The 11,371-nt window shown below is 48.0% G+C and overlaps 1 protein-coding gene across 1 annotated transcript; it reads left to right on the top strand.

Annotated features, from left to right (window-relative positions):
• Nucleotides 1–5,064: 5,064 nt before the first annotated feature.
• LOC137847444 (dynactin subunit 3-like) lies at nt 5,065–9,634 on the top strand (the record flags this gene model as incomplete). Its single annotated transcript, XM_068665713.1, has 7 exons — nt 5,065–5,160; nt 5,283–5,367; nt 5,519–5,605; nt 6,291–6,374; nt 7,964–8,022; nt 8,738–8,797; nt 9,228–9,634. Coding segments are annotated over 7 exons (561 nt in total), but the record flags the coding sequence as incomplete, so codon positions are not given.
• Between the last annotated feature and the right edge of the window lie 1,737 nt (nt 9,635–11,371).

Genomic DNA, 11,371 nt, shown 5'->3' with positions numbered 1-11,371 from the left:
CAATGAACACTTGTTTCAACCATTGGAAATTGGGCAACCAGGAGGTTAACTTATTCCATATTTCACTAAAACTCCATGAAAGATCATCTTTACTGATCTCATGTAGGACCCTTGTCTGCTTCCATATTTCTTCCAGGTCGGTAGAGATCCTTGCACTCTGATCTACATACATACAACAACTTGTATTTATTACTGTACAGACTCCCCCTTGAGCGGCCAGTAACAAGTCTAGGGCCATCCGATTTTGTAATACTACCTGTGATAAACTAGATATCTCTTCTTGTTGAGCCTTTATAGCATCCAGAGTTTTGTTTTCTAACTTCTCTATAATTGCAGAAATATTAACTATCGCCTTTTCCAATTCACTCACTCCTAACCATGGGATAAACCATCGAACAAAACTATGAAAAGCGGTGTGTCTCTCTATCAATGGATTGTTAATTTTTTGTCTGATTCTCCAGATATGATTTCTCAAGTAACCTCGAGGCACTACATCATGTACTGTCATATTGGGGACTACTGCTCCAAGAGTGCAAGTTCCCTTCCAATTCTCGGGCAAGACCTTACGGGCTGTATCATTGCATAGCCAATACCACCCTTTTCCTTCTGGAACCGGCCAGCTGGTTGAATTTGCCCAACTGCTAGTTGTACTAATATCAATTGTTTGATTACAAGATGTCTGATTTCCCACATAAGTAGTACCCGTATTTATACAATCCTGTTTTCCCGTACCCTTAGGCGGGTTACACCTTTGTACACATACATAGTAAGATTCCAATGGCACGAAGCTACTAACTTCTTGTTCCAAAAGAACTTCTTCATATTTTTGACCCCAAGATTTGTTTTCCCACAAATTAGTCCAGTAGTGGGGAAAAATTAGTGAAGTAGTGGGGAAAGGAAGAAGGTAGGCACTCCGGGTTTTTAAGAATCGATCCGGTAACTCTGTGCACAGACCAAGGTAAGAAATATTAAGTATTGCCTTGGGGGTCGGGTATCTGGTGTATGGTAAACCCTTGCACGGGGAAGTGCTGGCACTACACCAGGGGAATCTGGTGTACGGTAATCCTTGCACGGGGAAGTGCTTGGAAGTACACCAGGAAATCTGGTAAACTCAGGTGTGCGGTAACGCTGGCACGGGGAAATGCTTGGCGGTACACCCCCATTTTTCAGTACGTTGGTGTGTGGTACACTGCAGAAGGGAAATTTCTGTAGCACATACTGGCGAGGGTTAGGAAAAATGGGAAAATATGAGTTCCAGGGGACAGGGAGATATCCCTGGGGGAGTGCCTACTAATAGTTCTTCCTGAAGAATTATAAGAAATTGGAAACATAATCCCAAAATTAGAGGGATTGTAAAAGAAAAATAATTTAAAAAAGGTTAAATATTGTGTATCAGTCTGGACAAAAGAACCAATTAAGGAAACAGCAGTATTTTGGCCAAAATACGGGTCTGATGAAAATTCAGGCTTTAAATTTATGTGTAAACAAGAAGATTCCTTTTTTTTAGAGAAGGACCCAAGTTACTGAGCAACCATTATTGCACTCTTATACTCAACAATAGTGTCCCAGATGGCTCAGTAACAGGAGCATTGCAAGGGCTTACCACCCTTGCCAGTGAATTGGCAGAAAAAGTAGGCATATTTGCAACATTGATCGTAGTTGTAGGAGTTTTGACAGCCATTGGTTGCTGCATTATCCCCTGTGTAAGAGGACTAGTACAGTGGTTAACTGAAACCGCACTATTGAAACAAATGACCATGGAGCTACCACCTTACTCAGATAAGGAGATAATGAGGAAATGGAAAGCAAAGAAAGCAAAGAAGAAGAAATCTACCAAATTACACCTTAGAGAAAGGTTTTGCAAAAATCAACAGTTTATAAAAAAAGAAAAGGGGGGAATTGTGGGAATAGAAATGTTGTTTTTGCAGAGTTACATTGTTTAGAAGGAAGGAATGTGGTACTGAGATATGCTTACAGTGATAAGAAAGCTTAAGCAGGTGACCTTGTAAAATGCAGACAACTAGACTCCTTAGGACAATTAGGTGAAAATCAGGTGTTAAGTCAAGTCAGATAAGTGAAGAAACATTACCCCTTCAAGCAGTAAAAATGTCAAAAGAAATTTGAAATTTAACAGGCAGGCAACTGAAGGCCATTGTATTGTTTGTGAAGCATCAGATAGATTGTGAACCTGCGAGGGTACGAGGGTACACAGTTTAACTGCGATTTCCTCATTTCTTACTTCTAAAGTGATTCCCAGTTCTGTGACCCTCCCATAGCTATTTCTCTTAGGGGGTAAAGCCCTCCTTTTGACTGCCCCTTTTTTCTACTTTGACTCCTAGTTACTCTTCGATTTTCCCCAAGGGAACTGAGGGAGTCCCAGTCGGGGTCCGGAGGGTTTGGAAGGTGCAGGGGGGGGGGAGGGGGAAGGAGGACGGATAGGGTCCGGTGCAGGAGCGGGAGGGACATAGGGAGGAGGGGACAAGGTGGGGTCCTCAGGACTCTTAGTCTTCCTTCTGGGATTCTCTTGACCCTTTTCCTTTAGGGTAAATACATAAGTCCGGGTATCTGATCTTATCCATAAGCCAGCATATTCGCTTTCCTCTGAACTGAAAGGTTCCTTGGAATTTACATATATATTTAGAGCTTGGCAAACCCAATCCTCAAAGGACCCAAAAACGGGCCAGTATAGGTGATCTCCTCTTATTTGTTTCCCTCCCCACACCTGCATACAGTAATATACCATCTTTTCTCTCATCTTGCCTTGTCTCGAAGGCCAGTCATCCCAGTGGGCAATCATCAACCCTAAGGGACTTTCTGTCGGTATAGCGGGCAACAGAATCACAGAATCACAGAATTTCTAGGTTGGAAGAGACCTCTAGATCATCGAGTCCAACCTCTGACCTAACACTAACCAGTCCTCCACTAAGCCATATCACCAAGCTCTACATCTAAACGTCTTTTAAAGACCTCCAGGGATGGTGACTCCACCACTTCCCTGGGCAGCCCGTTCCAACCCTACCTTAGGGCCACCCATGAGGTCAGAAGGCTTGCTTTTCTTCTGCTCCATCTTACAAAGTGCTTCTGTACACTCACACAAATGCTCCATTTGTTCGTGGCCCACACCCTCACGGGCAATGGGAACCGCACTACAGGAGGGTCCGCACTAACTTTGCTCCCCAGGAACGTCTCATTTAATTGCACTTTGGGATACCCACCCCGACCAAATGGCACCGCTTATCAATATTCACTCAATCCTGAGTCTTCATTTGGATCTTCGTGAACAAAAATTATGGGGTACCGTGGGTTTCTTTTGCCTGCTTGCCCGAATTTAGGGTTCGGATGTACAGGATTTGGACAAGGGATCAGTCACCCGAGGGCCATCCAAAGATGGGGCGCCCCCACCCGAGCTCAGATCTCAGACCAAAATGACCTGCATCTGAGTCACAGCAGCAATTGCAATAAATGGTTGGAACCAAAACCACTCTCAGAATAATCTTTATCAGAGCCAAATTTATTAAGCAAGCATTCAAGCAGGCAAAACAGCACTGGGCGGCTGGGGAGTCTCCGCTCCACCAACGGCGCGCACCTCACCCCCGCCAGAGTCCCCCTTTTATAGCTTGGTTGTTCCGGGTGTACGTGGCATATCCTGGTATGTCCTGCGGTTGCGCGTGCTGTTGCTAGGGGGTCGTCTCGGACCTCCTGGTGGTTGTGAGGATGAAGGCCGTAGTCTTCCTCTGTATTAGAAATGGCTCAGGATTCAAATTAGGATTAAATAAAAAATAGGATTTATTAAAAGAATATAAAAGAATAGAGGTAAGCAAACAGCGCTGGGTGCACCGGGAGTCTCCGCTCCACCAGGACGCACACCAGTTACATCAAGCAGCTGATTTTTATGTTCCTAGGCTAATACATATTCATTACTACTTCTAAAAAAACCCTGGTTATTATAATTAGCTTCCGGGGTCCAGTCCCTCCTACTGGAGCATGCGCACCAGTCTTCTCTGGGGGTCTCTAGGGGTCTTTCATGCTGAAGGCTCGTAGTCTTCCTCTCCAAGTCCTTCCCCTTTGTACTCCTTTGGCACCGTACCAAGTTTATAGAACATTTTCTGCAGGTCTTGTCTCCCAACCGTCCTTCAGCTTCTTTTTTTCTTCTTCTTAATCTCTTGGCCACCTGGCCAGATACCAGAGGTTTGCATAGTATCCCATAACAGTCACTAGTTGTTATCAGTTGTTCTGAAACCCCCAGACATCAAAGACTTCATACAAACACAAATAACTTTCTTATTGACACTTCACCAGTAATTAAAACATTCTTCACCAGCCATTCACAGGGACAGTCACACCTATAGCAGTGTTAAGTTAATCTCGCAGAAGACAGAAAAAAGGCTGTAACTGTTAGAAATAGAAGTCCAGAATAACAAAGGCAAACAGGTTCATAAATTTGAGGAGTATTTTCTGAAGACTTGATAAATTGACTAGAATGAGGGGGAGACTGGGATACACTGCATCTGTGGTTCAAGAATTAAATTGCCAGTGCAGGGCCCAGAGGCAGACAGGACTGTTCTTTATGGACACAAATTGTTAAAACATTCCTCACATCTGCGTTGCGGGTTGCGATCTTGCTGAGCAAGCACTATACATGTTCTTATCAGGATGGTCAGCTGGAAACTTTCCAGCTATATAGGGTTGTCACAGCCCCCACAAGCTTTCCCACCGGTTTGATTAACAAACTTATACAATATTTATTACACCGCCGTTCTAAACCCCCCGGCCCCCACTCGCTCCATCTCTCCCCTTTCATGCCTCTGAACACCTGTCGCCCGCAGGAGCGAGGCAGCTGTCGACCTCCCTGGTGCGGAAAGCTTTCCTCTGCAGTGCAAATCAGCATCGAGCGGCCCCGGCCGCTTGGGGGCTTGGGGACTCCGCGCCCCCAAACCCCAACACCCCCCACCGGCCCGCCCGTCGCCATGGCAACGACATCCCTTAGCAACGTGCCGCCATGGCAACGGGCAGCGCCCGGCCGGAAGTGGAAGTGCCGGCAGGCGGAAGAGATGACCGGGCTGCTGCCGGGCGGTGGGGGTGGTGGCACTGGAGCGGTTGTGGTGGCGGCTGGATGAGCTGGAGCAGCGCCTTGGCGGTGGGGTCTGCGAGCCTCATAAGGTACTGGGCTCTGCTCTGTCACCCTGTTTTTTAGTTTTTATTTTTTATTTGTTTCCTTCTTGAGCTTTCGTTCCCGCCGCTGGCAGGTAGCGGGCCCGCTCCCTCCCTGTGCGTCCCCGCAGGTGGCCGACGAGCTGGTGAAGGTGCAGGTGGCGCTGAGCAACATCGCTGGCAAGAGGGAGAGGATCAAGATCCTGTTTAAGAAAAGTGAGTGCTTGGGGAGTGCTGCAGAAAAACCTGAATCTGAACAAAAACAACCTTAAACGGGCAGGTTTGTGCTGTAGTCCAGGGGGGAATTGCGCTTGTAAAAGTGACAACATCTTTCCTACTTCTTGCCTTAAAACATTTTTTGCTTTAGTTGAAGATGTAATAAAATACCTTGACCCTCAGTACGCTGACAGAATGGCTGTTCCAAACACCATGAAGCAGCAGTTCATCTTGGCAGGTACAGCATCACATGAGAAGGAACAGGTTTTTAGCACTGCAAAAGTTGTATTTTAATAAGGTGGATTGGGATGTGTTTTTTTTTTTTTTTTTTTTTTTTTTTTTTTGCTTAGTTACAAAGATTTAGAAGGGACCCCTCTTTAGAGCTACCAAAGCGTGACTTGTAGAAGGATATCCATCACCCTTAGTGCTCCCTTGTGCATGTCTGTGCTGTAGTTTTATCAGTTCTGATCTTGGTATTGATCAGTTTAACCTTAAATTAATGAAAAGTTGAAAAGAAAGTGGAGCTTGAACAGTTTTCCTTACCCTACTTCTAATATTCTGAGGGCTGTAACAAAACCAGAGGTTTGAATGTATGTTAAACATCTTCTAGTGTTGTCCTCTTTTGCCCTCAAAAACTTGGTTCGGCCTTGTTTTGATATAGTCTGGGAATGAAATTTCGTGGAGGTTCTCATGACGTAAGTTAGTGTTAATGAGAATCCAGGGGTGAGCATCACAAAAGGCTAAATAAAACCATAAAAAAGCCCTTTTCTGTACACCTGGATCAGCTGGAACAGGGGAGATGGGATACAAGTGTCAGTCCCAGCTGATCATCAGGTCAGAGTAGGACAAGCCCCTCTGTGAGGTGGGGGCTAAGACACTGATTTGGCTTTTCCTGATGTTCCTTCTTGTCTTTGCCCGATCAGAGGAGCAGGTCATTCCTTCCCGAGCAGCCCTCTTGGAGCGGGTGAAGAATCTCCAGCCTGTCTTAGACAGTGCCTCTATCCAAGGTATGCCTGTTCCTCCACAAGTTTGAGCTGCATGTGCCACCCCCAAGCTGTTGTTGCCTGTGCTGTTTGCTTTTTCTTGAGCGTCAGACCTGAGGCGAGGACAGCTATGCACACAACTCAGTGTGAGTAAAGTAGGTACAAACGCAGCGGTACGTTGGCTCATTCCTCACCTAGCTCTCATGTTCTGTGTCCGATCTCTGCTGGAAAACACACGGTGTCCTGTAGAGTGTTTGTCGTGGTTCCGCTCGAGTGGGCAGCCGAGCTCCACCACAGCCCCTCTCCCACTTCCCTTCCTCAAAGAGGAATGGGGAGAAAATACAATGAAAAGGGCTCAAAGGTTGAGATAAGGACACGAAGATCACGCAGTAATTATTGTAACGGGCAAAACAGACTCTGCATAAGAAGATAGTAAGATTTATTGCTTATTACTAACAAGCTAGAGAAGTGAGAAACAAAGGAAAGAAACCAAAAGCACCTTCCCCCCCATCCACCCTCTTCCACCTCCTCCCCCCAAGCGGCGCAGGGGAATGGGGGTTATGGTCAGTCTACAGCGCTTCTTCTCTGCCACTCCTTCTCGGTCACTCTCATCCCCTGTACTGTGGGGTCCCACCCACGGGATACAGTCCTTGATGAACTGATCCAGCGTGGGCTTCCCACAGGCAGCAGCTCTTCCAGAACTGCTCCAGATATGGGTCTGTACCACGGGGTCCATCCCTCAGGAGAAAACTGCTCCAACCTGGCTCCCCCATGGGCAGCAGCTCCTGCCAGGTCACCTGCTCCTGCGTGGTCTCCTCTCCGTGGGCTACAGGTCCAGCCCGGAATCTGCTCCGGCAGGGGTCTTCCACAGGCGGCAGCCTCTGTCGGTGCAGGGCCACCGTGGTCTCCTCCACGGGCTGCAGCGTGGAACCCTGCTCCACCGTGGTACTCCATGGGCTGCAGGGGGACATCCTGCTTCACCATGGTCCTCACCACAGGCCGCAGGGGACTTCTGCTCCGGCGCCTGGAGCACCTCTCCCCCTCCTTCACTGACCTTGGCACCTGCAAGGCTGTTCCTCACTCCCTTCACTCTCCCAGCTGCTGTGTGGCGCAGCATTTTTTTCCCTGTCTTAAATATGCTCTCACAGAGGCGCAAAACAACATCGCTTATTGGCTCGGCTCTGGTCAGCAGTGGGGCCCTTCCCAAACATGGGGCAGCTTCTAGATCCTTCTCACAGAAACCACCCCTATGGCCCCCTGCTACCAAAACCTTGCCACAGAAACCCACTACAGTGTTGTAGCTGTTACCCAGCATGGCTTGGGTGGGAATGTGGCTCCTGCACCAAGGGTCAGGGAGGTGGCGTGTGTTAGGAAGCAGGTTAGAGACAGAAGCCCTAATTCACCCAGCATTACGTTAGCAAATGTAATGATACTTGATGTACAGTGTAGCTAGAGGATTTTTATGGTATAAAAGGTGTTTGTGGTACATGGCACTTGGATTCATTGAGTGGAGTTTTGCTTTGACTTTCCCTTGGAGAAGGAATGGTCCTTGTCTTAGTAACTTATCCCATGTGATACAAAACAAACAATGGATTTCTGTTCTGTGCTTTCAGTAGTTCCTGACCATGCAGCGAAACTGCAGCGACTCTCCCAAATCCAGATGCAGCAGCAGGTAGTGTGAGTGTTCATGATGGTCTTGACTAGCAGGGAGAAAGAACCTTTTGTTGCTAACAGCACTGATGCCCCTGTATCTGCAATTGTTTGAATTGCTTGTTTATACCACTTATTTTCATTTGTTTAGTGTATTCATGCTGCAGTTTTAAAGAGGTTTAAGCACATTGCAGGGGGAGAACTAGCCAGGATTTCTGGTACCTGAGTCTGAGTTGGAAAAAATCTGCCTACAATAAGCCTCCTCAAAACAAAGGTTTGAATGCCACTTAAGTTGCAGTGGTTTTAATCAGTTGGTATTCCCTCTGTCAGTGGGACACTGAAGTGTTGCAATTTTTCAGTCTCCTGGTCTCTGGAGGGATTTTAATACTGCTATGTTGTCTCTTTGCCCTTTTCTTCCCCATTTGGACACACCATGAGGTGGCAATGAGTAGCCTGGGCAGTGTCTAATGCCTCCTTTCAGTGTTTCCCTGTGGGTTTTCATTCTGAGGCAAGCTGAGGATGCTGAGAAAAAGCAGACAGCTGGCAAGCTCAGGTGCTTTGGCACTTCCTGAGCATGGGTGTTCCTGTGTAACCTTTCTCTCATCTGCTGAAATGCTTTCAGAGTGGCCAGGGCCTGAGCTTTAGTCCCAGTACTGTCCCTGAACTGCCAGGCACTGGAAGAACAGGTGTCCTTTAGTTTATTTACTGCTTGCTTGCTGAGGATTTGTTTTTTACAGGCTCAGTGTAAGCAGTTTTCTGATGGTGTCAAGACGTTCCTTGAAGACTACAACAAAACGGTATCCTTTTAGCTGGTGCTCTGGGCCTGACAAAACCAAAATGTCTGCCTGTCTCTTGGCTCACCTTACTCCATCAGATGTTGGAAGCAGGCAATCCCCAGCCCCAGGTTTAATGGCCAGTGCCCTTCCTGGTGCAGTGGTGCTTGTGTTTCTGTCATGCTGTAAAAAGCCCTTTGAGATGCAGTGCTGTGTTCAGAAGTTGTTCTGGACTCCCACTAATGTGTGGCACTGTGTGGCAGCTCCAGGACTTCTCAATTTGTGTCTGAGTAGGTTTTGTACACCCTGGTTAGCTTTTTTTTTTTTTTTTTTTTTTATCTCCCAAGGAATCAGGACTGTAATGGTGCTCTAAGGCTGTCAGGGGGTCTGGGGCTGTGCTCTGTGGTTTCCTCCCTGAAGTTTCTATGTCTCTTTCCTTAAGAGTAATGTCCAGACCCTGCTTCTGTCCAAGCAGTTCATCCAGTGGAATGAAATACTGATGCAGCTGGAAGCAGCCAAGGAAGTGAAACCTGTGGCAGAGTGATGGCAGAGCTGGGAGGATGGAGAACCACAGCTGGGGCCCTGGGATTCTGCTGGTCACTCAGGAGATGCTGCAGCACAGCCTGCACTCTTGTCTTAGAATCTTTCCACTGAATATGCTGTGAGTGACATCGCAGGCTCTTGGGGGTACCCTGGCTTTGCGGCTGCACTGCAGTCACCCTGAATCAAAGCCACACTCCTGGTATTCTCTTAACATGCCACTGTTTGTAGATCGTGCACTTCTATGTGTCTTAGTTTGTAACATATTTAAAAATCCCTTCCTGCTGCTACTGTGGACCATAATAAAGCCCTGAAACACTACCTCACTTATCTCTTAATCCCATGGGTGCAGCTATGGCACAAACTGTCTGGCTAGGCTCAGGAGGGCAGATGTATGTGCTGCCCACATGGCCTGTGGCTGGTATTCCATGAAGAAGTGTGCATGAGAGGGAAGCAGTCAGCTGGAAGGTGGGTAACCCTGGGAGACGAAGTCCATGTCTGGCTCGTGGTGGTTTTCCCTAAGCAGTGAACAGCACAGACAGTTTGGCAATCTGCAGGAGATTGCTTCTCACACAGCTCAACCTGGATTGCCACACAGGCTTTCCTTGTGCCTGATGGGGCTTCACCTGCAGGAAATTCTCCTGGCCCTGTGCTGGCAGCAGTGAGCGACCCTGCCCTGTGTCCTGCTGCTGCTTTCCAGAATGGCTGCTGTGACCCATCCTTTTTCAGTTAGAGGGATGTTAGCTGCCCCTTGCCTGGTCTGGTTGGAGCCTGGAGTTCTGGCACAAAGGTATTCCTGAGTGCTTTTGCCTTTGGGAAGTCTTCAAATCCCAAACTCCTGCATGGCTTGGAGGAGGTATGAGACTGGAGGGGTGATTCTGTGCAAGGTGCAGGACAGGCAAGCTGGAGCTCCTTTCAGCAAGCTTGCTTCAGTGTTTGTCAGCCTCTAAGGCAGTGTACTTCAGCACCTGGAACAGCTCCCTGGAGCAATGCTGACTTCTCACCAAAGATGAGGTGGGCAGCTCCTGTGTCGGGAGCAGGGGAAGCAGCTGTGTGTGTGTGTGTGTGCGCAACCAGGAGTCAGGGTGGGCCAGGAGAGAACAGTAATGACAAATAACCAAGAGTTTGAGGCTACTTCACAAAAACATAGGAGAAGCAAATTCTTCACTCTGTTATGTGGCCAGTCCAAGGGAGAGCTTGGGGGCTGCCTGTCTTGGGAAGGCAACGGGTGCTATCTCATGTTGCTGGGGCACATCCTCAGCTGCCACACCAACTCACACTGCTTTCCAGTTCTCCATTCCCACAGTGCAGGCAGAGCTGGCTCGTGGATCACAAGTTGATGTGAGCTAAAGCTGATGTGAGCTAAAGAACTTCCTACATCGTGTAAAGCCTGCTTGGCCGTAGAAGGAGCTGACAGCCCATTCTTGGTACTGTGGTAGCCTGCAGTCCTCTGTGGGCACACAGCAGTACAGAGCTTGGTAGTGTACCTCCAGAGGGCTCCTCTCAGAGATCCTGAGGCTGCACTCATTGCGTGGCCAGGGCAGGGCTGAGGAGGAGCTCCAGGAAGAGCAGCTGACTTGTCCTGGCTTATCCTCATCATCTTGTCGTCTGGTGGGACAGCACACCTTCCCTGCTATTCCTGAGCCCGCTTTCCCTCTTTATCCCCAACACACACTATGGGGGAAGGCTCCCATACAACACTTTTAAGTACAAATAAAGAAGTTTATTTATTTACAATATTGGAGCTTTTGACAATCAGAAGCTCTGTGGACAGTGGCCCTGCCTCTCCTGTGGCCTGGATGGCAGCAGTGCTCAGATGTAGAGCTCTGCAGCAATACAGATGTCTTCTGTTGCTGATGGCAAATCCTATCCCAGACCGAACAGATGCTGTTGCCGGTCAGTTCTGCTGCAGTGCCCTGGGTGCCACAGGTTTGACGCAAGTGACAAGACCATGTGTATCTGGTGGTAGGGGCACTACAGTGCTGTGAAGGTGAGCTGGAGTAGTTGTGGGGCTCCTGGGGTCTTGTGGAGGTGTCCTGGTTTCAGTTAGAACAGAGT

This window comes from Anas acuta, chromosome W (assembly GCF_963932015.1).
Source record: "Anas acuta chromosome W, bAnaAcu1.1, whole genome shotgun sequence".
In the NCBI taxonomy this organism is placed as follows: Eukaryota; Metazoa; Chordata; class Aves; order Anseriformes; family Anatidae; genus Anas; species Anas acuta.
The sequence above is the reverse complement of the archived record's forward strand: the minus strand, read 5'-3'. Positions and strand labels throughout refer to the sequence as shown.